The sequence below is a fragment of the Anas platyrhynchos genome, chromosome 3 (genome assembly GCF_047663525.1).
Source record: "Anas platyrhynchos isolate ZD024472 breed Pekin duck chromosome 3, IASCAAS_PekinDuck_T2T, whole genome shotgun sequence".
NCBI classification, from domain to species: domain Eukaryota; kingdom Metazoa; phylum Chordata; class Aves; order Anseriformes; family Anatidae; genus Anas; species Anas platyrhynchos.
Window position 1 is genome coordinate 39,361,884 of NC_092589.1, and position 26,414 is coordinate 39,388,297.

At 41.1% G+C, this 26,414-nt stretch overlaps 1 protein-coding gene across 3 annotated transcripts in view; it reads right to left on the bottom strand.

Annotated features, from left to right (window-relative positions):
* The window catches only part of EPAS1 (endothelial PAS domain protein 1), a 117,402-nt gene that overhangs the window by 66,922 nt on the left and 24,066 nt on the right, over positions 1 to 26,414 (bottom strand). The window contains exon 2 of one of the 3 annotated variants that reach the window (XM_038177629.2): positions 16,869 to 16,943. In XM_038177629.2, coding sequence (XP_038033557.1) covers positions 16,869 to 16,943 — 75 coding nt within the window. Of the gene's footprint in view, positions 1 to 10,787; positions 10,847 to 12,435; positions 12,776 to 16,868; positions 16,944 to 26,414 lie in introns of those variants that run through there. The other 2 variants (XM_072035727.1, XM_072035725.1) reach the window with 2 other exon arrangements.

A 26,414-nucleotide genomic window follows, 5' to 3' on the forward strand; every position in this document is an offset into this window, starting at 1 on the left:
AAATACTGTTTACTGTGGTTCATTACTTCATTTTTGAGAAGCTGCAATTGTCTCATGCTGTGTTTATGGTGAAGTTTAGCTTTGGGGGTTGGGGGGTGGAGGTTGCTCTAAGATTTGGCAGGCTAAAGGACAGGAGTGTTGCTGTACAGATAACATGGCTTCTTGCTTTATCTTCTTCAGGGCCTGCTTATACAGTATGCAAAACTGCCAATAAAAGCCTATATAAAATGTTATACTTTTCTCACTATCCTCTTCAGCCTGAAGAACATGCCTGCTCCCTCTCCAGGCCTGCCTGCCAAGCACAGGCAGGAGAACCTTTATCCTGATGGAAGACCCGTGGCCCAGGGAAGGAGCTTGTGCATGCTCACCTCTCTAAAACCACTCCAGGTTAGCCCTGTAATTTGGCAGTGTTCTCCTCCATTGCAGCTCTCGGTTCAGAGAAACGGAGACAAAACAATTGCCACTCGAAACACAGTCGAGCTCCCTGTGCACAGAAAGCTCTAGATAGGTGTGACAGACAGATCCTCCTTTTTGTTCCTGTCACACCTTTGAGTTGCTTGCCTGTCCATGTCTTGAGGAAATCTGAAGGAATAAGGGGGGTTATCACCTCTCAGACACGTTCAGGGTGGTACAACTCCCTGTGTCCCCCACCACTGCATCTCCCAAACTGCACGTTGATCTCACACGACAGGAGGGCCCAATTCAAAGGTGACGCAAATGAGGGCTTAGGCCACGCGTCAGCATGTGGGTGTAACCAACATATTGAGGGATAAAATGGAGTGGTGCAGTAAAGAAAGCAAATAGCCACGGGAGCACGAGATAACCTAGCCCCTTGCATTTGACAACCTCCTGCTTGAGCATTTTCGAGTGAGGTTTATCAGACGAGCTTCTTGCCAACACTGCTACGGCATTGTGTGAGGCATGGAAGTAGAAAGTCCCCACTTCAAGAAGTTTACAGTCTAAATAAATAAGACGCACAAAGGGGGGAAGGAAGGATATACTGCCATCCCAGCTTTCCAGACTAGGGAGTGAGGATTAATGACGGAGATCTGCTGCCCCAGACGAGCTGTGTTACCAATCCAAGAGCCACCCCATGCCCCAGCAAGACAGGGAGCCTGGCCAGGCGGCAGGGACTTCAGTGAGCATGGTGGAGGAAAGGCAAAGGCAGAAGAAGCAGCAGAGACGTGAGCTGCTCACTGGAGTGGCTGTTCAGCAGCTAGATGCCATTTTAACAGCCAGATGCCATTTTAACAGCCAGCTCTGCAAAGCACGGCAAACCAGCTCAAGAGACGGAATCAAGAAAATGGTTTTGTTCAGCTTAGCCACACATTGTGCTGTGCTTTGGCCCTGGTCCCCCGTTCCAGAAAGGCTTTGTCTGGGCCAGCCATGTGGTTAACAAACAAAAGTAGGGTTGGGGGGTTTGTTTTTCCTTAAGCTGGAAATAATGGGCATTTCGAAACACCAGCATTAAGTTTCCCTCAAGTTACCTGCACTTGCTTCTATTCTGCTTTCAGGTCAGCACATGCCTAAGTGAATAGCATAGTCCCTCTCGTGAATCACTTGGAAGGCAAATACAGCTTCACTGTTATGTAAAAGCCAGTAGCAGTGTTAAGACAATTTGAGCGTGGAAAGGATGTTCTCATAAAAATGTCCCTCTGATTAGTAATGGCAGTAACACATCCTTCAAATCAGGGGAAAAAAAAGAAAAAAAAAAAAAACACAAAACAAAACACAACACAAAAACAAGTACTGAAGTTATTAAATGTGACTGATAACCTTACAGCTTTAGCATATAAACAGCCCACCCTCAGCTGAACCAAACCACCGGAAAGACTATCCATCAGTCCAATAAATATTCTTCCAAATCAACACTTGTACAAATGTAGCAGTAACCTGCTGAAAACAATAAAAGGGGTCAAATCCCTCCAGATGTCTACACATTTCCTTGAAAGTGTAAGTGATGCTGCTTTGTTAAGACCAAAGTCTTCTTGACTGGATAGGGTAGGAAGGCAGAGGCACTCCTCTGTAAATGAAGGTCACCCATCTCACAGGCAGAAGTTGGCCAATTCCAACCCTCCACGTTCCCTAAAGTACAAGAGTCAGCTTAAAAGGACAATGGGACATGGATCAGACAGGTTACCATGAGGATACACTAGAAGTAAACCTCCAAACCTACAGTTCGAGATTTCCTTTGCAACAAAGATTCCCTTTAAGGAGGGATGTGAAAAGTCAGAGTCAGCTAGAGCAAGCAGCGAGAGAAGCCTGACTGGTCCTTCAAAGAAAGATCTCCCTTCCTGGTGAAAGTTACATGCAGAGGCTATTCCTAAAAGCTCACCCTCTGGGGAAGTGGGCAAATGCAGCCTTGTCATGATAATCACTTGGCAAACCTTCTACAGGAATTCCACCAATATCCAATCTCCTTTGTCAGGTTATCAAATGCAGAAGAGGCACCATACTAGTCCTCTGTTAAAATCTTGGAGTGGAATATAGCTCTTGTTGGTCAATGAACTTGTATTCCAGAGAAATACCACTTAAAAAGTCATGGCACAATAAAGACACCTAATGTGAGAATTTCTTTTCACACTTGTTTGTAAGCTTCTGGTATTCGATGTGTGTTCCCAGCAAAGTTCATACCAGCTTCAAAGTCAATACTTTCCATAATTACCTACGTCTGATAACACTGTCATTGACATCACCTGAAAAGTGCCTTATTTTGTCATAACGGGATATGAAAATCTAACCAAGAACAACAGCATGTAGTATCAGAAGACATTCTGGTATTTGCAACAAGTCTTGGATACAAAGTCCATGACAGTTAAAGTTTGGTACATTCATAGCAACATTTCCCATTTAAAAATGTAAAAATTCAGAGTTGTTCTTTTTTTTTTTCCCCCTTAGTGTTTGTTAATGTCACAAAGACCTTTGAAGTACTGTGACAACAAGTAGCCAGTATTTAGAATTTACTCACAGAGAGGGCAATACAATGGTGAATGGACATAGCTAAAGGCCCAACAACTGCCTCTACAATGTCCTGAAAACAATGACTGAATGGAGCTGCTTTGTAGTTTATCATTCAAATGCAAGTGCGAAGACAACAGCGATACCCAGAGTTTAAGGACCATTTTATGGCATTAAAGACTTTAGATATGTTAAGGACCGAAACAAAATACAAGGAATGTTCTTTAAGTATACTTCCACCACCTTTAAAAAAGGTCTTTCATAAGCACAAGACTTCATGCTTCCTTCAGTTTACTTTCTAACTAATATTTATCTTATATATTTTCGAGGAAAAACACTATACGGTTACTTTTGGACACTATGAGATGACTTGGAGCAAAATTCTCAGCTCCTAAAGGATTTTTCCAGTACTGTGATTTTAAGAAGTTAATAAAGACTCTGACACTGTAAATTAGCAAAAACTTTCCCTTTCAAGAAAAGGAGGGCAATAGGGCACATTTTTTAGATATCACTCAACTAAATCAGGTCATTGCATTAGCTTCTTAAAATGCAGTAATTCAGCAAGCCACCTTCTGTACATAAAATAGTACATATTAAGGGACTCAGAACCTGACTACCTAAAGAAAATGTATGTACTAGGCCAAAGGTGGATGTCACCTAGGATCTGTGTATTTCAAGATATTATTGTATCTGTTACTTAAAGCAACAGCTTTTGTGGGAAAGACAAACATTTCTATCTCTCACCATACGTAGGCAGGTTTTCAAAAACGTGACTCCAAAATTATCAGTCCTTTGAGAACAACCAAGTCAGAAATTTGGCAACATGCTTTTTTCATCTCTTCCGCATTTTGACTTTCTCATTCGTAATATCACAAGTTGCTGATGTGGGCTGAGGGTGTACCTTTCTGCTGTGTTTTCCACTACATTAACGTTTTTAAAAATCTGTTCCCATAACCAAAGCTAGAGAAGACCTTTGTCATCAACGAGTCACTCTTCCTGCCTAAACCAATCCAAAGACAAATAAATATTTTCATCATACCCAGTAATGTGTTTGAGCAATTGCCATTTTAAAAAGACTGTGACTGTTTTTAGTCTGAGGCCTCAAGAGACAAAGGCTCCATCAGAAGTGCAAAAGGAATATTTAGTATTTTGGTTTATTGGACAAACTTAAAAAGAGTCTATGCCAAAGGAAGACCAGAGCTTGATTCAGGTCAAGCCACCAAAGCAGATTTATGCATGTGTATCATGGCTTTCAGTAAAAAAAGAACATCTGAAAAAACATAGAAATTAAGTCAAATTCTAGAAAGAAATCTGTTACTGTAAAGAGATTAAACATTATCTAAAGCCTCATTCAAACTAAATTTAAATTGTCTAGTTATTAATCTACTCTGAGCTCTCATTTCCTCCTTAGAAAATTATTTTCCAATTAAATATTTATTTTTACAGAAAACATTCATTTGAAAAAGCACTCAGTTCTACCAAGTACATGTATAGCTCTTCCAGTGTTTAGTAACCCACTGTTAAAAACTTTGTAGCTTTTATTTTGCCTTCATTTGTCTAACTCTAACCAAATGTATTTTGATACATTAGAATATGAGTAACAAATATTTACAATAGATTAAGTTCATGTTTCAGCCATTTGAAATAGTTTCTGAATGATCCTAGTAATCTTACTGCACATATATCTCCAGACTGCTTGCTATCAAGTGCCTTACGTTACACCCACATGATTCATCCATTATCAGAGTTGCTCAGTTTTATAAAAGAAAAAAGACCTCTCCATACTCCTACTAATTTTAGCCCCTTGTTAGATAACACAATTTCCTGAAACATGAAAAAAAAAAAATAGATGGTGAACTTGCTCAGACTCTAGTGTTCCAAAATGTTATTTGAAAAATTTCGTACAAATACTTGAACATATACAGTGACTTGTATCCAAATGCAAAGGGATGCTGCACTGCTTGAAACTTCTGTCCTGTTGGGGCTGCAAAAAAAAGGGAAAGAAAGCAATAGGGACATAGAAATTTTTGAAAAGAAAAAAATATCAAAAGAAGTACTGAAGTGGCCAACACAGAATAACACCAATGGTTACTTTTCTGTGGAAGCAGCAGCAGTAGGGCAGCCCACTGGAGTAGCTCAGTAGCAGTGAGACAACGGGAATGAGATGGGATTCATCCTAAACCCTGAAATGGGTACAGGACAGCAGCCAGATGAGTGACAGCCACTCCAGCACCATCACCCTCTGCGTGCCCACCGCCATGATGCTATGGCTCTGGCTTCCAGGGAAAGCCCCCATACCAAGACCAGCAAGACATCCAGGATGTTAGAGAGGCTGTGGGCACATGCAAGTGGCAGGTAAGGAAGGTCTCATGGGGTGTGCTGGTCAACAGAGTAGCTCCCTCTAAGCTAGCTCCCTCTAAGCAGGGAAGCGCTAGCAGTTACACCGGTGCAAAAGGGGCAAAAAATATTTTTTGAGTTCCAAGAAACTTAAGGCAGGTTTTACACCAGCCCTGATCACTAAGAAATAGCATCCTCTTCCCATCACCTATTTCATAAATGCATCCTTCACGTTACAGATCTGATGTGCTGAAGCAGATGCTTGTGGGAAATCATCACTCCTAACTTCACCTTTGTTTTACCACATATGCAGCTATAAAATAAGCACTGCCTTCGCAGACCAAATGGTAGGTGACCTAATCTCTGCTACACCTAGCTGGAAAAAATAGCTGAGAAGACCTATTAGTCGCTGTGAGTTATCATAAGATCTTGGTGGGGCACTAACTCTTAAGCTTACTGACGATATAGCAAGAAAACAAACAAACACAAATATCCTAGACATAGGATAGACATAAACAGCCACAGCCAGGTTGTTCTCTCCTTGATGACTCTACTTTACAGCCCGTGTGCATTCTGGCAAGGTTTTTAACTCATGTGGGTCACTGGTGAGATTGAGGGGTGGGCCTCAAGAAGAAGCACAGACAAGACATATATTTAGAGATGCATTCCCCTCTCCTGTATCTTGTTGGAAACATAAATAAATTGTTGAGATATTTATGAAAAAGTCTGTTTAGTTCTACAGATGTGTTAAATACTTGAGATTAATATATATGTTTTAAATGTTTCTTTGCTTGAAAGCAGATCGCTATCTAATGCAAACATAAAAATAGAAATATTTTTAACTTTGTATTAAGAATGAAAAAAAATGCTAAAGGCCCTCTATTATCCTGTTTTTGTCCCACTTGGAAGCAGAAATAAAAAAATATGTATACTTTTTCCTTCTGCTCAGATAACTTATTCATAACTTCTGCACATAACATTCATAAATCTGCAATAAGCCAGTATTAATTGCACACCCACAGGCTAACATAAACCATTTGTAAAGTTTCTGAATTTTTCAGACAATCTTTTTGGAGGCAACACCCTAAACATTTCCCTAATCAAAGAAAACTGCTGATTCCACATATTCATGCACAGAGGAAGGGTCAAGACCAGGGCACCTCTTTGACTGAAGATCAGACATAAAAATTCAACTAAAGCAACTTTGCTTTTGCCTGGCAAAACATTTGATGAGTTTCTATAGAATAGAATATTTAATATTTGCTGTGTCATGTAATGCACTGGACAGAGAAGCATAATGGATACTTTATCCTACTGCAAACTCCTCATAATAGCAGTAAAGTAAATTAAATTACAAGTCTAACTGTTTTAAGAGCTAAATATGCACATTTAATCAAAATATATTATGACAGATTTTGTTTCAGCTAAATTTTCTAGAGCTAAATAAAGTCACAGAGGAAAAAAACAAAATCATAATTAGATTTGAGCTCAAGAAGTAAAAAGCGTAATTAAATGAGAGTTACTTTGGAACATTACTTATTTATCAGCCAATTGGCCTACTGTACTTCATTAAACTACTTTCTAAATGCACAGTAAAATAGTTTCCTACTTAAGTTACTTCAGAAAGAGACCCCATGAAAAGTAGCCCTGTAAATCCAAGAAGGCAGTTATTTCTTATATAGGCAGTCAAGCTTTTACCCTGAGTAGTTAACTATTATATTGCCTTTTAAGCAAATAGAACACAAGACTGAAAAATGAGGGGAGAAAAAATAAAATAAAATTACCAGCTTCACAATAACCATACTTGCAGTTCTGCCTAATTTAAAAGAAAGGTTCTGCCACTGTTCCAGCTGCTAGGAGTAAAAGAATTTATAACTACTAGGATATGTATACACGGCACTATGAATATTGGTGTAATTAAGAGAATAGGATCATTGGATTTCACATATAGCTTTAGAGGAATAAAAGCTTTCCACATATCCAAATTATTTAAATTCAACCTGTTCTTTGTTTATTTGCTTACTCTAATGCTTTTTTTTTTTTGCATTTAAAACTAAAGCATATGTATCACTGCCCAAGTAGAGTAACAGATTTCACTTAATATATCCCAGTACAGTATTTAACTCTTTGTATAGAAAATACTCTTTGTACAGCACATTTAACCAGTGCTTTTTTGGAAAAGCTACTCTGAAATTTGACACGATGTCAGAATGCCAACTGTTATTGTTTTTATTAAGGCCTCTTCTTCTTTGCAAATGAGTTTACTGCCCTTGTCCTGCTGCCAATGTTGGCTGTCTCACATGCACAAGACTGCCTCCCATTATAACAAATGATTTTAAAATTCAGAATCATCACAAAAAAAACAACAACACAACAAAAAACACACATTTTTTTCTACAAAGCTCTTGAAGATGTGAAAGTTGACTTTTAGAGAATGTGATTCTATACTTGGCTGCAGATAGGTAAATTTTGGCAAAGATTTAAGCAATGGAACCTTTCTATCCCCACCACATCTACCTGGAGCCTGAAAACAAAAATACCTAGTGTTTATGAATCCATCATAGTAAAATACATTATAGAAAAGCAGAGAGACCCATTTTTAATACTCTTGATGGAACTCTTAAATTAGCAGCATAATTCCAAAACTTCTATCAGTGAAGTACCACCAATAAGCAAGATATCCCCAATGAGTCAAACAGGATAAATGTGATAGAATACAAAAACCATCTTAAGATGAAGTAAAAAGGAGATGACAACACAAGATGCTATATCATATACAGCAATCATAGATAAACTTGTTCTTGGGGTAAGCACTTCCCAGGAACAGATATGGCCCGTGTGGCATCAGCACAACATACGAATTCTCAGGAGCCCAGATACCTTTGGGAGGATTGCACACACCAGGAAGCACTCACATTGCACACCACTCTCACAGTGAAAGCCATCAAGCCCTCATTAAGCTCAAACACTTCAGCTCCATGGATGTGAAGCCACAGCAGCTGGGCAGCTCAAGTCAAGTTTTTTGAAGTAGGCCCGGGCACCCAAGTCAGAGCTCAGCCCAACCTCTGCTATGTGCCACTGCTGGCAGAAGGGGATGTACCCATGTGCAGCCTATCATTCCTCACTCCTGTGCCCTTTGGCCACCCTGTGGTAGAAAAGCCCTTTCCACATCTGTAGAAATACAGAAAGGGTGGTTAATGCAGAAAGCAGGAGGGACAAAATCAAATGTCACGCTCAAGACTTCTCAAAGTATTGGTGATGTCATTGTCAGTAACTTTTCTATAAAAACTTCTTCTCAAGCACTCGTAATTGTCACAGTAGGCCTACTGGAAGAATCTCCAGCTCAGGTGCCTACTACTCTTCACTTTACCTCCTTCCAGAGAGAATAATTTAAAAATCACTGAGTTTTGAATTAGAACAAGAGGAATATGCTGGGTTCTTCAGACCTGGTAACTAGTCTCTGGACAGAAAATACACCAGCTGCAAGTGTTTCCAGCTTCCCAAATTGTTCCACAACATAGACCAATATCATACAATGTGCTTAGAGGCCATGTGGGTCAGAAGGTCCCATCCAGACACAGTAGCAGACGTACAGTCACTCTGCAGTTAAACTGATGAGTATTGATTGAGTGGCCCCAGTCACTGAAGAAGACCTGTATGCTATGAAACATCTGCATATTTGGTGCTGAAGTCCAAACTTCTTGTTAACATATCATAAATACATTGCTCATCAGGAATTCAGGAGATGATATTTCCTTTTGGAAACTCCAGTAAGAAAAATTGTTGGGCAGATGTTAATGCTGAAGCAACCAGGAGTGAATTAAATATATGGGCTATGCACAGAGAAATGTTGAGCAATAATAAAACTTGAAAAAATTTTGGATGAGGTCAAGTAATCTATGTAACAAATCTATGAGCAAAGCGTTCAAAGCACCATCATCTGAAGCACATAAAGTGAGGTTTACAGGAATATAAGGACAAAAATACAGTGGCAAGTGGGTGACCTAATCGTCATCACAACAGATAAGAGGCAATATAACTGACAATAGTGGCACACCTTAAAATAGAAAGCATGCTGGGTGGCATAAAGCTGGGAGCGTACATTTCCTGAAATCTACAGTTTAACACCTTGGCATATTGAGACATTTACATTTCCTGGCATCTGAATGCATCCATTAGGAGCAAGTGACTACCTGAGCTCTGGAGAGCGGTGCTGTCAGGCCCGTTTCCTCATCCTGAGGAGGAACAGCCAGGAGTGACTTCAGAATCACTCTCCTGAAGTAAAGGTAAGTGGAAATTCAGGCACAAAGTGTCTCATTGGAGGGGCTCAGCAAATAATAATGCCAAATATGAAAGAGTAACTGAAAGCAGTTAGTTATCTAGTCAATAACTGGGAGGAATCTCATTTGTTTACTCTCTGGATAAGAAGTTAAACAAATTTATATAACATTACAGCCTTTGGATCACGAAACTAGACACTTTTTTTTTTTTTCCCGAACTCTGGGGCCAAAACAGTACTTTGTAGTTATAAGGGAACCACTATTACAGAATCTCACTAAGCTGCAAAACTGGCTTATTTCTCATGCTACTAGAAAACAAACATAAACCCCACAAACAACACAGCTACAAAGCCCAAATGAAATTATGTATTCTACGCAGTGGTACCTGATTCACCCTGAGACTGCTTTCAAACTTCTCTCAAACATAAGCTGTTGTCTTTCCAGAACAGTCCCTTTAACAAACCATCCATTCCTAACAAAATAACAACTTCCCTCAAATAAAATTAACAAAAATACTGAATAATTGAAGAAAAAAAAAAAAAAAAAGATATACTAGAAGGCTGTCCCCATGGGACCTATTTACAAATTGTTATTGTGCTGCACATGATCATAAATACAGATTATTTTCCCCACTTTTATTATTTTATCAAAATGAGTTTTACCCTTTTATTACTCATCCATTTCTCAGTTTTTAATTACTGACATTGAAAGAAACATCAGACTTTGTTATTAAGACTATGTAGATGGTAACATTTTTGTTGATTAAAAACAATAATCACATTAATCTCAACTCAGTACCTCCCACTAACTTTAAAAGAAAGAAATGACCATAAATGTGCTACGTTTTTTCCAGAGAAAGTAACTGCTCTTTTCCACTGACAGACAGAGCTTCAAACAAAAACCTGAGGATGCTCTTCAACTTAAATGGACCATTAAAAGAATCAAAGATTATCTTCCACAGAGCATCTGCTTAATAGTAAGAGAACTGCTCTTCCAAACATATGTTCCAGAGTTGCCTGCAAATCTGGTAAACCAGATTACCCCCACCACCTTTTCTCCCTGAAATTGATTTATAAACGCTATTAGCAAGTCAGGTTAGAGATCCCAGCTGTACATCTGGATAGAAATCAAGCAAATAATAAAACAACTATTGAACTCAAGGCAATAAATCTATTCTGTAATAGTACTGGAAAATTAAGAAAAAATATATACTCTTGCTTCAGTAGGCTACGGAGTACTCCAGTAGCGAGGTACATGTTCGCACGGCCAGGGAGGCGCTGAGCGTGCTATCTTCAATCACCCATGTGATACTCTCCCAGTTCTTTCACAAACATCAATTTACACAACAATCCCATGAGCCAGATAACAACTATTAGCCTACTTCTGTGAGAGACAGAAAACTGCCAGTGGGATGTCACAATATTTACGTGAAATTGAGGACAGAGCTGTGATTAGCATTCGAACGCTCCAAGTTTCTAGTTCTGTGAAGTTCCTATGGCGTATCTTAAGAGTAGCTCTACAGGGCACTTCAGTGTGCTGCACTGAAAGATTACACTCATTCCCTTACTGCGTTTGAACATAAGAGGTTAAACCCGAAGAGATTAAGAATTTCTCATAAAATGAGGCGATAGGATAAATGCATGGAGCCGTGTATTCCCTGTACGTACACTATTTCATTCTTCTAGTTCCCATAAACTCCTACAGCACGTTCTCAGGAGCGCATCTTAGTGCACTATGATTGTTTACTCTCTCCAACAAAAGACCTCCACAAACGAGGTAATGTACCCACGTTTTATACCCTGAGCACAAGCCTGACGCCTGGAACAAAATACACTCGAGGTGTTTCTCTAACAGTGTTTGACAGACAGGGACTGGCTACATGGGAAATGTATGGGATGTACGACGATAGCTCCCCTACTCCGTAGTCACAGGGTGACTCAATAAAAAAGCAGCTATTCTACAAACCAAAGCCAGTGTTTACTGCATCATCAACTGGAAAGTACACATGACAAACAACAAGATAAAATTCTTACTCGGTAAATCACATCTTTTATGAACACAATCCCCAGTCAGAAAAGAAGAGCAACCTGAGCCAGCAACAGGGGCAGCCCTGTGCCTGCCGGTTGTACAGAGCAGCCCGAATAAACACCCTGTTGTGAGACTTCGCGGACCTTTATTCCCCTGCTTACTCCTCACCAATATCAGCGCCCTCGCTCATCCCCACGCCGTGTTTACTTTCCTAACTCTCCACCTGCACCTCCTACGGCAGGGATCGCGGCTGGAGCTCGATGTCCAGCCTCCGGGGCCGGCAGAGGGGGATTCTCCGGCAGGACTCCGGTCCTCCGAGCCGCTTTTGCTCCCTTCGGGAAACCCGCTCCGGCACAAGGCATCGCCTGCCTCCCCGCTCCGCAGCCCGCACCGGACACCGGGAAAAGCGGCCGGCAGCCGGGGGGACCTCCCCGGGCACCCGGGGGGCTGCAGCCAGGAGGAGCCGGCGTTTATTAGAGATTTATTCCCGTGCCCACGGTCCCCCCGCAGCCAGGCCTTTGCAGCCCCCCGGCACGCCGGGCTCGGGATGCTTCCCTCGAAACACTTCGTCCTCCGCTATGAAACTCAGCGGCAGCCCGGGAGGGGGATCAGCCTGCCTTCAGCCCCTCCAGGTGCACCTGCCCGGGGATGGGGACGGGGACAGGGACGGGACCGGGGACATCGCTCCGGGTGGCGGCCGGCCCCGGGGAGGTGGCAGCGGGACGGGCACCGCCGCTCCCCTTGCAGAGGAGCCCGGAGGAGCCGAGCGCCTCTCCGCCGGCCCCCAGCCCCTTTTCCAGCCCCGGGGACCCCCCCTCCCGCCGCCCCTCACCTTTTCTTCTCCTTGTCAGCTGTCATCGCGGCGGTGGCGGCCGGCTCCTGCGCCGCCTCTCGGGCCGGGGCGGGCTCAGCACCTGCCCGCGGGGCTCGGCACGGCTCAGCACGGCTCGGCTCGGAGCACCGGCTCGCCCCCGAGGCGGGCGTACAGTCTCAGGACACTGCCGAGGATTGTACGGCCCGCCCGGGGGATGGGGGGGGGGGGGAGAGTGGGAGAAAGCAACGACGGCGGCGGACAGCAGCGGCCGGGTGGCGGTGTCGGGGCTGCGCGGCTCGGCGCCGCCCGCAGAAAGTTCTCACTTTAAACCTTGGGCCGCCGCCGGCCGCGGGGGCAGGGGCAGGGCCGGCCCCTCCGGCACGGCCCCGGCCCGGCACGGCTCGGCCCCGCCCGCCCATGGGGCCGGCAAGGCGCTGCCGACGAGCCCCGGCCTCCCCGCCCCCGGCCCTGGGGTCAGCGGGACCCCCTCCGCCCCTCCCCGCCCCTCCTCCGGTGCCGGGACACCCCCTCACACACCGGCCCCGGGACCCCCCTCCCCAAAACCCTTTTACTTTCCGGCTCTTCCAGCTCGCCTTATTTCCCTGCCCATAATAAGGCGGGCTGAGCCCCGTAATTCCCAGCGCCTCCCGGCCGGCCGGGGGCCGCCGCCGCCGCACCTGCGATAAAAAGGGGACTCCCACCACCCTTAAAAAAAATAAAAAAATACACACAACAAAAAAAAATAAAGGATTTTTTGGTACCGACAAAACGCCCCCGCCAGCCCCGGGCTGCGCGGTGCCGCTGCCCGCACGGTGCGGAGCAGCCCCTGGGGGCCGGGGCACCGCATTTGGGACTCGCAGCTTGGGATTTCTGCTTCTGCCTCGCTTCTCGAGTTCGTTTTCTGGGCGACGGGGGTGTTCCGCAGCCTAAATTTTCCAAAATCTGGTGGTTGTTGGAAACACAGGGAGGTAGGGCTGCGCGGCAAGGAGCGCTAAAGCTCAGCTCCTGCTAGCACTCGCTACAGGTTGCTGGAGTTAGGGTCAACAGGAAAACGAAACCACGGATTCTCTTTTCTTGTGTTACACCAGAGCAGCTACCCTCACTTACACTTGCCCATCTCCAACCCAAAGGCACACCTTTGCACTGAGCTCTGCGAGGCTTCCCGTACTGCTGGGAAATGGAAGTACTGCAGGCAAAATGAGCCAAACTAGATTTATTCCTCAGTTATTCAAATTTGAGCAATTTCCCTGGGCCGTATCATAAGCTGCTTTGTGTACAATAGGTCAGAGGTTTTTCTCTTTCATACCATATGAGTGTTTAAAGAAATGCATTTGGGTTTGAATTTGCATATGCTGTTCTCAGGTCTGAAAAGAGCTACACATGCTTACACAGCAACAGCCTAATTACGTGGTAACAGTTTTTTTTTCTCCTTCTTGTTGTACAAGAGAACCTAAACAAAAGAAACCCACAAATATTTAAATCCTAAGTAAACTTAGTTAAACAGAATTTGTGTATGCAGGACTAAATTTAACCTTCTGGGAATAAAAGAATGCAACAGGATCAAAGAGCCAAGTCACTCATTTCCTAGATTAAATAGACTTCTTCGTCCTTCATTGATCTCTGCTGATGTCAATGCTCCTTGCTGTATCTTAGAGCACTTCACTTGGATAAACAACTTGCCTTCAAAAATCAGACAAGAAAAGCATTTAAACTGGCTAAATCTAAACCGCTCAGTAAATTTCAAATATTTCAGGTCCAGCCCATTGCTCTAGCTCTTGTTGGCTCTGTCCACATGGATATAGTGTAGTTGATTAACAGCCTAAAACTCTGCAGACCAGTGAGGTCTGAAAGTGCTTTCACAATCATAGCATTCACCTCTGAGCACCACCTGTGCTCCTCTGTGGAGAGAGGCTGGTGGGCTTTCAGGGTAGAGTTGTGTCCAGCAAAACCAGAACCTTGCTGATGAGTCACTAAAGTAAAGTGAGCGAGACCGAGCTGTTCTTGCAGCTCCATCACAATGTCAGTTCCCCAAGCTGTCTGTACTATTGTTTCTGGCAGCTGAGCTCCTCGCTTTGACCACAAGGCAAACAAATGTCCTGCCTTCTGGAGCTTACTTGACTTGTTAATTCCCTCCCTTTCCCAGGACTACTCAAGGAGGGAAAGATCAAATATATTTAATAGCATTGTCACTCTACTCAACCCATTCTGCAACAATCCTGGCTCATGGCTCCTACAGAAAGAGGCAGGAAGCTTTTGCCTTGATGGAGAACAGCAGAGAGAATCACAAGAGTTTATTTTCAAACATACCTCATTACTGCTTTAATCTTCTTTACTGCCACTATTTATTAACAGTAGTGTCCACCGTAAGGTGGACTTGCTCTGTACTTAGACTCTTGGAAGTTTCCATAAGAGCCACACTGGGAATGAAATTACTTCAGAGAGATGCCATATTTAATCTGCAGGAGATGACAACTTCCAGGAAAGCCAAGAGAAACCTCAAACAGCTTTGGTTCAAGCCAGTAAACACAGCTTGCCCTCTCAATTACTATCATCATTGTATGGGCTCTTTCTGTTTCATACTCCTGTATTACTCCTTAGATTTTATCTCATATTTGCTACATTTTACAGCTAACTTATAACAAATAGGCATCACTCAGAAGAAAGTTCACAGAAGGAGAAAAAGTACTCAGAAAATATGGTTAGCTTCTGTTTTCCCCGCCCCGTGAAGGTTTACAGGGGAATCAATGTAACAATTCATCTAGATGTGCTTTCTAGATCCACAGATTTCTCTGTGGTCAGTGAAAATATAAGCAGTTATTTTGCCCCCCCCCCCTTTTTGGAAATTATAGGAAGTGCCCCACGTTGCTCCCGTGTGAATTATTGTAGAAATGATATAGGAATAGAAAGTTCTTGATTTCCTAAGAGCCATTTTCAGATGAGAGGCATTGGAAATGACTTGTTACCATCTGCCAGGATAACAGTGGCTCGTTCTCAAAGTGTCCCTCAAGTCAACAGGGACCAGTTTATGTCAACTACTTTTGGACTAGACTCTAGGAAGAAAACAAATGGAAGACTTACAAAAATAAAATCGTGTTGTGTTAGCAAGTTTCATGATTTACCCTCAGGTCAAACTGCACTGAGAAATTAGAAAATCTGCATACGGCAGGGACTAGGCCACTGGAGCTCGACTCATCCTTCTGGTGTACCAAGGCAGGAACACCACATCACCCAAACAAGAAGCAGGCAAGCTCCTGATTACTGCCCTTTATTCTGAAACACACCACTGATTTAGGACCAGTTATGCTACATGGCGTCTTCTCAGGATATACATATGTATGTAATCAACCATCCAAATCAGTGCGTGTGCCAATTTGAATGCGCATAGCTATCAGCCACCAAGGGAAAGCACTTCTTGGACTCTGTATTATGCATGCATGCTACTGGCACCTGTATTTACTAGAAGAGTGTTGGTAAAACATACAGACATTCAAGATTGTTCAGCAATTAATGCTCCAGGGCAGTCAAAAGAATACATGGACACTCCATTCCTTACAAGGGAGGCATTATTATTAAAATTAAAAACAACTTGAGAGGTTGAAGTGTTTCAGATTCATTAGTAATCCCTGGTCATTTTCTTTCTTTTTCTGGCTCCTCAACACCACCAGAAAGTATGACAACAAAAAGTTGAGGCCTGTAATAACAAACAATTATCTTATGGGAAAGGGGAGGGGAGAAAGGAGAGTCCTGTTATTGCAACACATCTGATCCTTTGAAGAAAATAGAAGAGATTCCTCACTTACTCATACCAGAATAAGTTACAGGCACAGAACACTTATTATATGTGATAGCAAATGAGACAAAAAAAATAAATATTAACCTTCTGAATGGGAAAAAGTGGTAATTGTAAACTGGATAAAACACAAAGGTCCATGGCAAAAGGTGGAGACTACTAAGATAGAGATATAACAAAAATGCCTGAGCTGGGGTGCAAAGAAATAGTGTTTCTTAGTCACCAGTCACTTATGCTCATTTACACTTTCTTTCATGATTGCTGGCCCACAGCTGCATCTCTGTGTAGCTGTACTTCCTGCACGGTCAGGAGCTGGGCCCTTTCTGCACACAGCAGCACCAACCAATTATCAGTGGTGAGCAGGAGCTCAGCTAGCAAACGTGGACTTTCTTAAAGATTTCTTTGCCTTTTGTGTAGTTTAATACTAGAAAGAAGATCGAGAAAAAAAAATAAATAGAACCACCAACAATTTATAACAGCATTCACCCCTGTTGCCCTACGCAGAAAGCAATGCACTACAGGCAATACCGTAACTGCTAGTGCAAAGTGCTATTTTGAGAGAACACATGCAGATGTATCTCAAAGCTTCTGAATACCAGGAGCACACCTTTGAGCAAGGCTCACTGATAAGCTCAGGGATTTTGAGGCATTGATTACTTACAGACACATTCCAGGCGTTTCAGTCATCACACTCCCGTGAAGAAAAGACACGATGGCCAAAATGTAGGGAATGTACCTGTAAATATTAAAAGGCTTAAAATTACTCAGCTTATCTTTCAGAGTTTTTCAAAATTACATACTGAGGATGTCTCAAACTGATTCCAAGCAAAGGTGGTAAAACAAAGAAAGTGATGGTTTGTAATAGGACCAGCTGGAAAAGAAAACTGATGATGAACAGGAACAGAGAAACACTCCTGTCTTGGTACTGGGAATTATCATTATGAAATTTTGGGAAAGCTCAACTAAGAAACCAATCCAGCTTGCTAAATGAAGAAAGCTTTTATTTTGGGTTTTTCCCCTGACCTTCAATAGCATATTATTTAGAAATACTGATTCACAGTTACATTTTTTGTTGGCGCTTCAGTTACATTTCCTTATTGACCTGTAAAGACTGAAGGCTAAATACATTATTTAGAGTGCAAACAACTCCAATGCAGCCAGGGCAACAACCCCAAACCTTAAAACCTTTGGGTACATGTTAGACTCCAGCATACTAAAAAAACAACCAGAAAGAAAACTAAAACCAACCAACACCCAAAAACAAGCAAAGGAAAAAAAAAAAAAAACCACCAAAGAGGAGAGAGTAAAATCTGGAAATACAGAACTTTACTGCATGCTTTTTGATACATAAGGCAGTAGTAGTTCAATTCAATGAAAATAAAGTATGAGGCAGATACAGCCTTCATTTACAGAAATTCTAACCCAGTGCTTCTGGAAGATAGGCACCATACAGATATACCAGTAATCACCACCTCCTACTCAATTTTAACCCATTTACTTTGTCCCACCACCCCCCACCAGCTGCCAGCCCTCGTGTCAGGCAGCAGAGCTCTGCAGCCGCTTGCTGCTCCTCGACAGTAGCTCTTCGAAGGAAGCATGACTGAGGGATCACCAGAGACAAGTTTTACCCAGAGCCAACAAAAACAACAGTAACATTCAGATGGGAAGGGAAAACATTCCTCTCGCTGGATTTTAAAAGCCAAACTTTGTAGCAATGTTTTTCATACTCATTACCTCCTATGCCCGTGAAACAGCTGTCTTCACACAGGAGTTGCTCCTCCCGTGTGAGAGACAGCCTCATAAACATGAGGCTCTCCCTCCCAAAAAGCACTGCATGCTGGATAAACGTCCAAAAAGAGATGGGAAGATGTGATTGAGAATTTTTGCAACATTGCAGCGATACCAGTGCTGAGTAGTTAACATTCAGTCACTCACCAAATATTTATTTAGAGGCAGTGTAGCGTGCTCACTGCAGAACTTTGAGTTTTAAAAAGAGCCAAGAGATTTTTCGCGCCTGCGTGTATTTTATTTTAGGAATCTAAATGCCATTGGAAATGCTGCTCTTAAATCTTTTCATCTGTGGCAATTACTTCTAGAGATTTGGGCATTGCTTTTATTCCCCAAAGACTCTAACTTACTTTAAAGAAGACCTCAAAAAGTGCTTGTTTTAAAATAGTCATTCTTAAATGACTGATGTTCAACAAAGTTACTGAACCTGTTAACCCTATGGACACTTGTCACCTAAAGAAGGTGACAAATTACTGCAGAACTGGAAAAAATGCAAAAGTTCTCCTGACACTGCTATACTAAATGATAAATCCCTGCCCTCCAAAACACCAGCTTTTCTGGGAACTGGAGAACATCATTAAAGAGATAAAGAATTTATCATTGCACACTTTGAAATTATTGCTCAAGCTCCAAGACTTCTAGACCTTTTCATTTTGTCCTAAAAAATAAAAAAAGCTATTTTTTTTTTGGTGTGTGGTGTTCTTGGTAATTGAAATCCCAGGCCCTAAGTTACTCTGTGCAGCTCCCAGATGTATCCTGGATAATTTAAACCTTAATCTACCTGAGACAGTAATGGGTAAGCACGGTGGGTCTCCCCCAGCCAAACCTCCCTTAGCTCCCTCTCAGTCAACAACAAGCATAATTTCGACAACAGAGTGCCTTAGAGCAAGAGCTTGACCTGGGGCTCAGTGACAGGTGGGACTCCAAGCAGCCTCCACCTCCCTACCACAGCCGCCCTGTGCTAACAGCCAAGCTGCTCACGAGCTGCCTCCTCAGTCTTCACGAGACTACGGCACCCTGACTATTTCAAGTGCTGGTAACATTCACCTTGTTCCCCTTCACCCTGAAACTTGTTCTATTTTGGGGAACTACTCCAGGATCCATTTGGCACAGGGCCTAACACTTGCTTCTCAAGTAGGTCTGCTCCTGGAAATATTTATAGGCTCTTAAGTACTGATAACATGGGATATTGGTAACAGTGTAAGTGATTCACATACAGACAAGGAATTGGATAGCTGTCCCTCATTCCCCCACAAAAAACATCTCTGAGCTTTGCTTTTTTTTCCTCCTATTTTGATGTGCTGGACCCTTTGTGTGAAGCACCTTGTATCAGTAATGACATTGAGACATTTTTCTTCATTAATGTTGTTAGATTACAATACATGATTTATGATACTATGTACCATTTTGACAAGAAAGAAAAAAAAAAGTAGAAAACTGCAACTATTTTCTCTCAAGTCATTTATTTCTGGGGGAGAAAAACAAACAAACAAACAAACACACACAAAGAAACCCAAACAATTTCATTGTGAGTTGCTTTGGCAAGGGAGAAGAGGAAGGCTTTACTGTTCACCAAACCCTTACCTCCTGGGTTTCATTAGTCATAAGAATGAAAACAAGAACCACCATTCTGGCTTAGGTTTCCTAATGATGAACCCCAAACTGGCAGGGTGTATGGTCACAACAAATCCATTCAAATAAGAGCTCATCATCCCATTTTTGCATACACAAAATTAATATTAAACAGCAGAACTAACAGCTATATGTACTTACATTTCCACAAAACCAAAACTGGGGACCACATGAATACCTTTAGGTAGTCACTGGTTCCAAGTCACTTTTCATTTCCATTGATACAGACAACTAATCAGGATTCAAGTGTCTGAAAATCCAATTCAGTAACATGGAATCCAGAACATCATCATGTGTTGTTTTTCTTCTGTCTCTACCTCTGACAGAGGAATTAACCCAAAGACTCATATCATACTTCAACTATCTTTAAATTAAGTTTAAAAAGTGCTAAAAGCTCTGAATCTCCATCTCCAGGATGTTTTTTTAGTGCTCTACACCAAGCTTTCTTCAGACAAACCAATAAGAAAAAAAAACCCTCACATTTGATCAAGCTATGGGAGTTGTTGACTTACAGAGTTTTTCTCTAGACAGAGAGGCTTCAGGAACCCAGTTAAAACCTCCAATTACATTTTTCAAATAGCGGACGAAGCATGTTAGGCCAGTATGGCCCAAAATCTTGGCCAGCCTGACAGGCTCAGCAGGTTTTCTCCCTGAATTGTGTCACCAGCCCTGAAACAAGTATAGCAGAGCCCCAGACATGCCTTGCATCAGAAGGAAACAATAAGCAATACATGAACTCTGGGCTCAAGTTTTCAGAGAGACACAGGTATAAACTTTGCTAAAAGAGTCCTGCAGAACATCAACACAAATGATGCCACTGAAAACAGCTCCTCTCATTAACATTAAAGGCATCTACATCAGTCAACCTAAGACATTTCCCACTGTCAGCACGAGTTGTTTTCATTATGCTAAATGATCACTGGCGGGATTTTCCTAAGTCCTCACTGACACCAGTTTTCAATAAAACAGCAGGATTTTGAAATCATAACACCAATTGTTATTACAACAATTTAGCTAAAACCGCTTTGGCTATCAAGACTTTCCCCCAAACCTATATGCTTCCAGACACTGATCTGGTTATCCAGACATATGTTTTAGCAGAAGTGCCAGGAATTGGACTCAGTGATCCTTGTGGGTCCCTTCCAACTCGTAATATTCTATGATTATTAATTCTTTCAAGCCATTTCATTCAATGCATCCAGGCCTCAGAAAAGCTTTTGAAAGTCTGCACACATTGTGTCGTCAGAAAAATAAAAGTGCATTCGGATTTTTTAGCAATGTCCAAAGGCAAGGTAACAACAGGGAATCGGCCTCTTACTTAAATAAACCCAGATTTGTTCCAAGCACAGTAAAGAACTTAAGTTTTTAAGTCCTTCATTGACTGGATACTCATATGATTTGGCTTAACACAGGGTGCTGGCATACATCCAAAGTTACAGGCACATAAATGACTTCAGCAGTTCTCTAACAAGCTGAATTAACCCAGTGTTCACATTATTAGCACAGTTTTCAATTTGTCCCTAAATATTTTTATTTTTTATTTTTTATTTTTTCCATTTAATTTTAATTTCTGTGTTCTGTAGTTTTGTCTACTAAAAATGTTTTGGAAGGGAAACAAGAGGAACAGATGACTTTTTATGGAAACAGTGGCTTTTGTAGTCTGAATACATGCAACAGAGAAGTTTCTATTCAAATGACAAGCTAATTCACATTAAAATACTGAATGTTCTTTAGACTTTTTATATATATAAAAAAAAACACCAACAAGAAAACACCTGATATCCCCTACCATACAGCCTAAAACAATGAAAAACACAAAGACAAGACTGGAATATCTATTCTGAAGGTGATTTTCAATTCTTTTCCAGCAAAACCTGGCAAATAAAAGAGAGAATTAATCTTCTGAGAGATGAATGTGTAATTTATGTCAAAACATTTAAATTTGTGGAATAAATAACAGACACAGATTACGAAGGATTCAGATGAAGGAGTTGAGACTGGAAACAGTGTTGTCATGAAGTACGTAATTATATGGTTAAGTATCAGAATAAAGCCAGGACTAGTCCTGAGCTCAGAGGCTGAGAATTGCTATACTTATGTGGGATAACTTTCACTTTCTATCTGAGATTTACAACATGGATGATTAGGTCCTATTAGCTTCAAACATAAAACCCTCTGTGAATTACCCCTTTAGTGGTAGGGAAACTTCAACCACAAAGCGAGTGTTCAAGCAGGCAGTGGACTTGGGCCTATAACAGCAGGGGGAAAAAAAAAAAAAAAAAAAAAAAAGAGAGAAGAGGAAAAAAAAGAGAGAATCACCAAGTATTGTTGACTGACTAAAATATTCCATGCCTTGTAAATGGCTTTGTTTGATTTTCTCTTGGATTTTTTTTTCCCCTGTAGAAGCTGAGCTAATTTTAATCTTCATGATTTAGAAGACATCCATAAAATTATACTTCCAGTTCCTATATTTTGAGGAGCCTAACACATCTCTTCTGGAGAAACAGAGAAGTAAATGGGATTGTTAGCAGCTGGAGTTTGCACCCAAGCTGGGAGGAAGGAAAGCACTCTTCAAGCATTGCCACAGGACTCCCCCTTCAGCCAGTCCCATGGCTTTGTCTGCCTTCTGACGCTGTCAGAGCTGCCTCCTAACTAGCTTTTATCCTGCAGGAGCCTACTGGTGAGATGTCAGCTCTCTACTGTCCTTTAAATCCTCACTCTCTTTTTCCTCCTTCCCTCTTAGCAGCTGGAAGTCTCCTTCCAAACTCCCCCTTCACATCTCTCTGCCCATGTCACTCTTTATCATCTTTCTCAAACTGACAGTTCACTTTTGCTCAAAATGCTCTATTTCACATACATTAAATACAGTTGTCATAAATCCATAGATAAAAGCCAGTAAAACAGCACATCCCGGATAAGTTTTCTAGTATATTTTGGATGATTGATGAGAATACATCTCAATTCTTGGTAACTGTTCTCATGTTTTATCCTCCCAGTTATAAATCTACACTAAGTGTGAAATGGCTTGGCTTCTACTGTCATGCTATATGTTTCTAAATCAGAAATAAGTGTGTTCCCCCCCCCCCCCCCCAACTTAATTCCCTTTTCCTTGGGAGAAGCTCATGATCTGTGACCTATTCAACTCCCGTCCTTCTGCTTGACTCTTCAAGTATGTTCTCCCTGGGTTGCACTACAAACAGTTTTCTACTTTTTTAATCATCCCCCGGCAAATTTCCTGTAATATCCATACTAGCCTAACTAGAATGTGTTATAAAGGCATCTCGTGTCAAATATAGAGCAAGGGTAGGTTCTATTGATCTACCTGGAATTCTTCTACTCATAAATCTAAGGATCACATCAGTCCTTAAAAGCAAGCAGAGTTGGTAAGAACTAGACTTGACCAAACCTTTCTAGAAACACTTCCTATTCACAATAACATTTTGAGACTATCAGTCATGTAGTTTCAATCCACTCAGTACCTGCCGCTATTCTAATTTAAACCATGTATGACATCAATTGAAGTGTTTTATAGAAAGTAAAAGATACTACTATAGACTACTTTTATTAGCAAAAGTTCCAGAAAGATTTTGTTTAGTGCTGCACTGCAGCACTATTGCATTCCATAAAGTTTACCTGGTAATTCTTCATCACGTTTTGTGTTGCTTCTTTCATCATTTTCCCCCAAACTCATCTATAATTTATGTTTTTAAAAACATTTTTGGTCAAATCTTTTCTAAAGTTTTGAATAACTATTTGAGGAAGTTGCTGGAGAAGAAATCAGCATCTCAGAGACCCATTCAGCCATGTCTTTTAGAGCTCATTTTGCAACTCATTTGAGCCTATCAATATGCAAGTCAAGAAACTTCTGATTCGTATACTCCTTTGAGTAATACTGAAACACTTTTGATTTCTTCCTGTCATTTTTATGTCACTGGATTTCTCTCAAGTACAAAACACAAATAAACATGCTCGTGTTTTTATGTTTAAGTGAACTAATATATATATGTCATATTTTAAAATCCCTATCTTCATAGACTGTACCATTCATGGCTCTACCATTTTAATTTCCTTTTCCTGCAAGTGCTCTGTTACCAATGGACTGATCTTCATTACGCTTAAATTTTATGAGCATGGGCATCTTCCTTATTGCACTCAAAATTCAGAAAGGTTTCAATAACAAAAAAAAAACAAAGTAATAATCATCTGTGGTGAGAAGGACAAAACCAAGACTTAAGTTATATGGACTCTGATTTTAGTGAGAACTAATTAATAATACGAAGAGCTGTGACTAAATATTGACTTATACAAACACTTAGAAATGGTGTTATTAGCTGATGAGGAGAGACATGAAGCTGAAAGATCATCTTCTCAGGTGCCTCGGTCCTGTGTTTCTTGTGGTTGGCATGGAAATCCCAGCTTTAGCAGCATGAAACTGGAAAAAGTGTGTAGGACACAGCTTACAGACCGGTGTGAGTGGAAGAGGGGAGTTAAAACATGATCAATACAATTCCACTATTTTTTCCTTTAATTTTATAATAGAAGAGGAATTATGATAGTATATTATTTTGAAGATGCATCTTCTCTTTCCTCCTCCTTAGTGGTGGGTATCCGTTTTCTGCATTTGAAAACTTTTTTTTGTGTGTTTACAACTCGTTCAGAGCTTGCAGCAAGAAACAGTCATATACAAGTCTTCTGTGGAAACTTGGTACTGGTTTTAAGAACATGGAGAACTGGAGGAATAATAGCCTAAATAGCTGTGTAGCAAAAATATATGGGAAGATAATAGTTCAGATGTTACTTTATACTTTTTGTTTGTTTTTTAAAAAGGATTTATTACATTCATATGCAATGAGAGAGATTAGTTTAGGTGAGTCAGGAAGTCAGATGAGTCAAAGCATCTTGATACAGGTACTTGACAAGTTCTAGCTCTTGTTAGAGCGAGCTGGGTGGTAGCTGAGAGGACAGGGAAAGCCGTTATGTTTCTGTGTGACTGATTGACTGCACCAAGTTACATGCTTCCATGCATTACAGAGAGGGCATGCAAGCAAATCTCAGTAGAGGACGCATGCGCACTCAAGCTTCCTGAAGTTATTCACTGCCTCACAAGAAAGCCAACAAAAGCATATGGGTGAGACCTTTTGATTTTTCTCACGTGGTACAACATGGGAGTTACAAAAACAGGCATTTATCACCATTAGTGTGCAGAACTACCTTTGGGCAGAGGTTTGTAACAGAGATAACTGCACAAGATAAACCAAAGTAGAAATTATGACAACTCACATGTTAATTGAGCTGAAACTGCCTGGTCATTTTTGCCAGAGGTGTCACATGCCTTTTGTTGCTTACTCTTCTTTACTCTTCTTCTAGGACCCAATAGGGAAAAAACTAGCTTCAAAGAAAAGCCACAAGTGTCAAAGAACTATCATGTACCCAAGTGCAAAGTGAATACCACTGAAGCGACCTGGTGAGAGGATATCAGCCTTTGAGACTTCACAGACAGTTTCCGAGTGCCTTAGCCACAAACCTCCTAATGAAGCTCTAGACATGACTAATTCCAGTACAAGCCACCGCCGTGGGTAGCAGCCAAGTGATACGTATCTCTCAATATCATGATGATGTACCATCTTCTGTTTTTCAGTCAGATTTTCTATTAATCCTTTTAAGATAGAAAATAGATATACTTATTTGGGGCTTTTTCATATTATTACTGTCTCCACAATAAACATTTCTATTCTTGAGCATAAATATTTGAATATAGTGAAGCAAGAGACCATGAAATTTTGCAGGAAGAGCAGAATTAAATCTCTGATGTAAATAGCTGTAGACCCAGACTCCACCTGGCACAAGGAGCTGAGCCAGCGGAGGGAGGAAGCCACTACAGCTGGGCTGAGAGAATCCAAAGGAAGAAAAGACAGTACTTGTATTCCATTTAAACGTAGACTGCTTGCCAATTTCTCCAACTGCACTGCATGAGGAAGTATTTTTTAATTCAGTTAAAAAAAAAAAAAAGTTTGCATGTGTGGTTGTTAGAAATAGGGTGACTCTATTAAATGACATTTTCCTAGAAGGATTGATCAGCTCCTGAAATCTCTTTTTTCTTTTTTTAAATGTTCTTTCAGCAGTAAGAAAAATTCTAAGAAGGATTTTAAAGCAGCTGTCTCACAGAAGGTTATCTCTTGTTTACAGTACATTTTGATACTGCCATTTAAGCACTAAAACAGAAACAAACAGGCATTTAAATATGTTACCCATGGTTTGCAGAAGTGATGAATTATTAACTACTTCCTGTCATCTTTTACTTTTTTTTTTCCTGTATGTTGAATGGGAGGATGTGTGACAGACATGCAAGATAAAACAAATTAAAGTAATGTGTTTAAACAGGGATATTCATACATCCATATGGTCAATATATAAGAGACAACAAGTAAAGTCTTCAGAGAAATTGCATCAGTTACTCTGCTTGAGGATCTGGTCTTCAATCTATGCAATATGTCCTATGGACCTCAGCTTCTAAAAGAAGTTTTCTTCATTGCTATTACCCTTTTAAAAATAAACAAATCTTCATTTAGAAGTTAGAAAAACAGAATAATTCACTCAAGTTGATCCTTTATCACAATAATCTTTTGATATTTTGATGTGTCTAAATTTAGGATCATTTTCAAGTTTATTTCCCTACTCAGCCACCCAGCCAGCATGGGAACAACAAGGGATTGCAGGTTTTAACCATTTCTCGAATACCACTCTCAGAAGATTCCCACTGACTGCAGTGGGAATTAGATCAAATTAA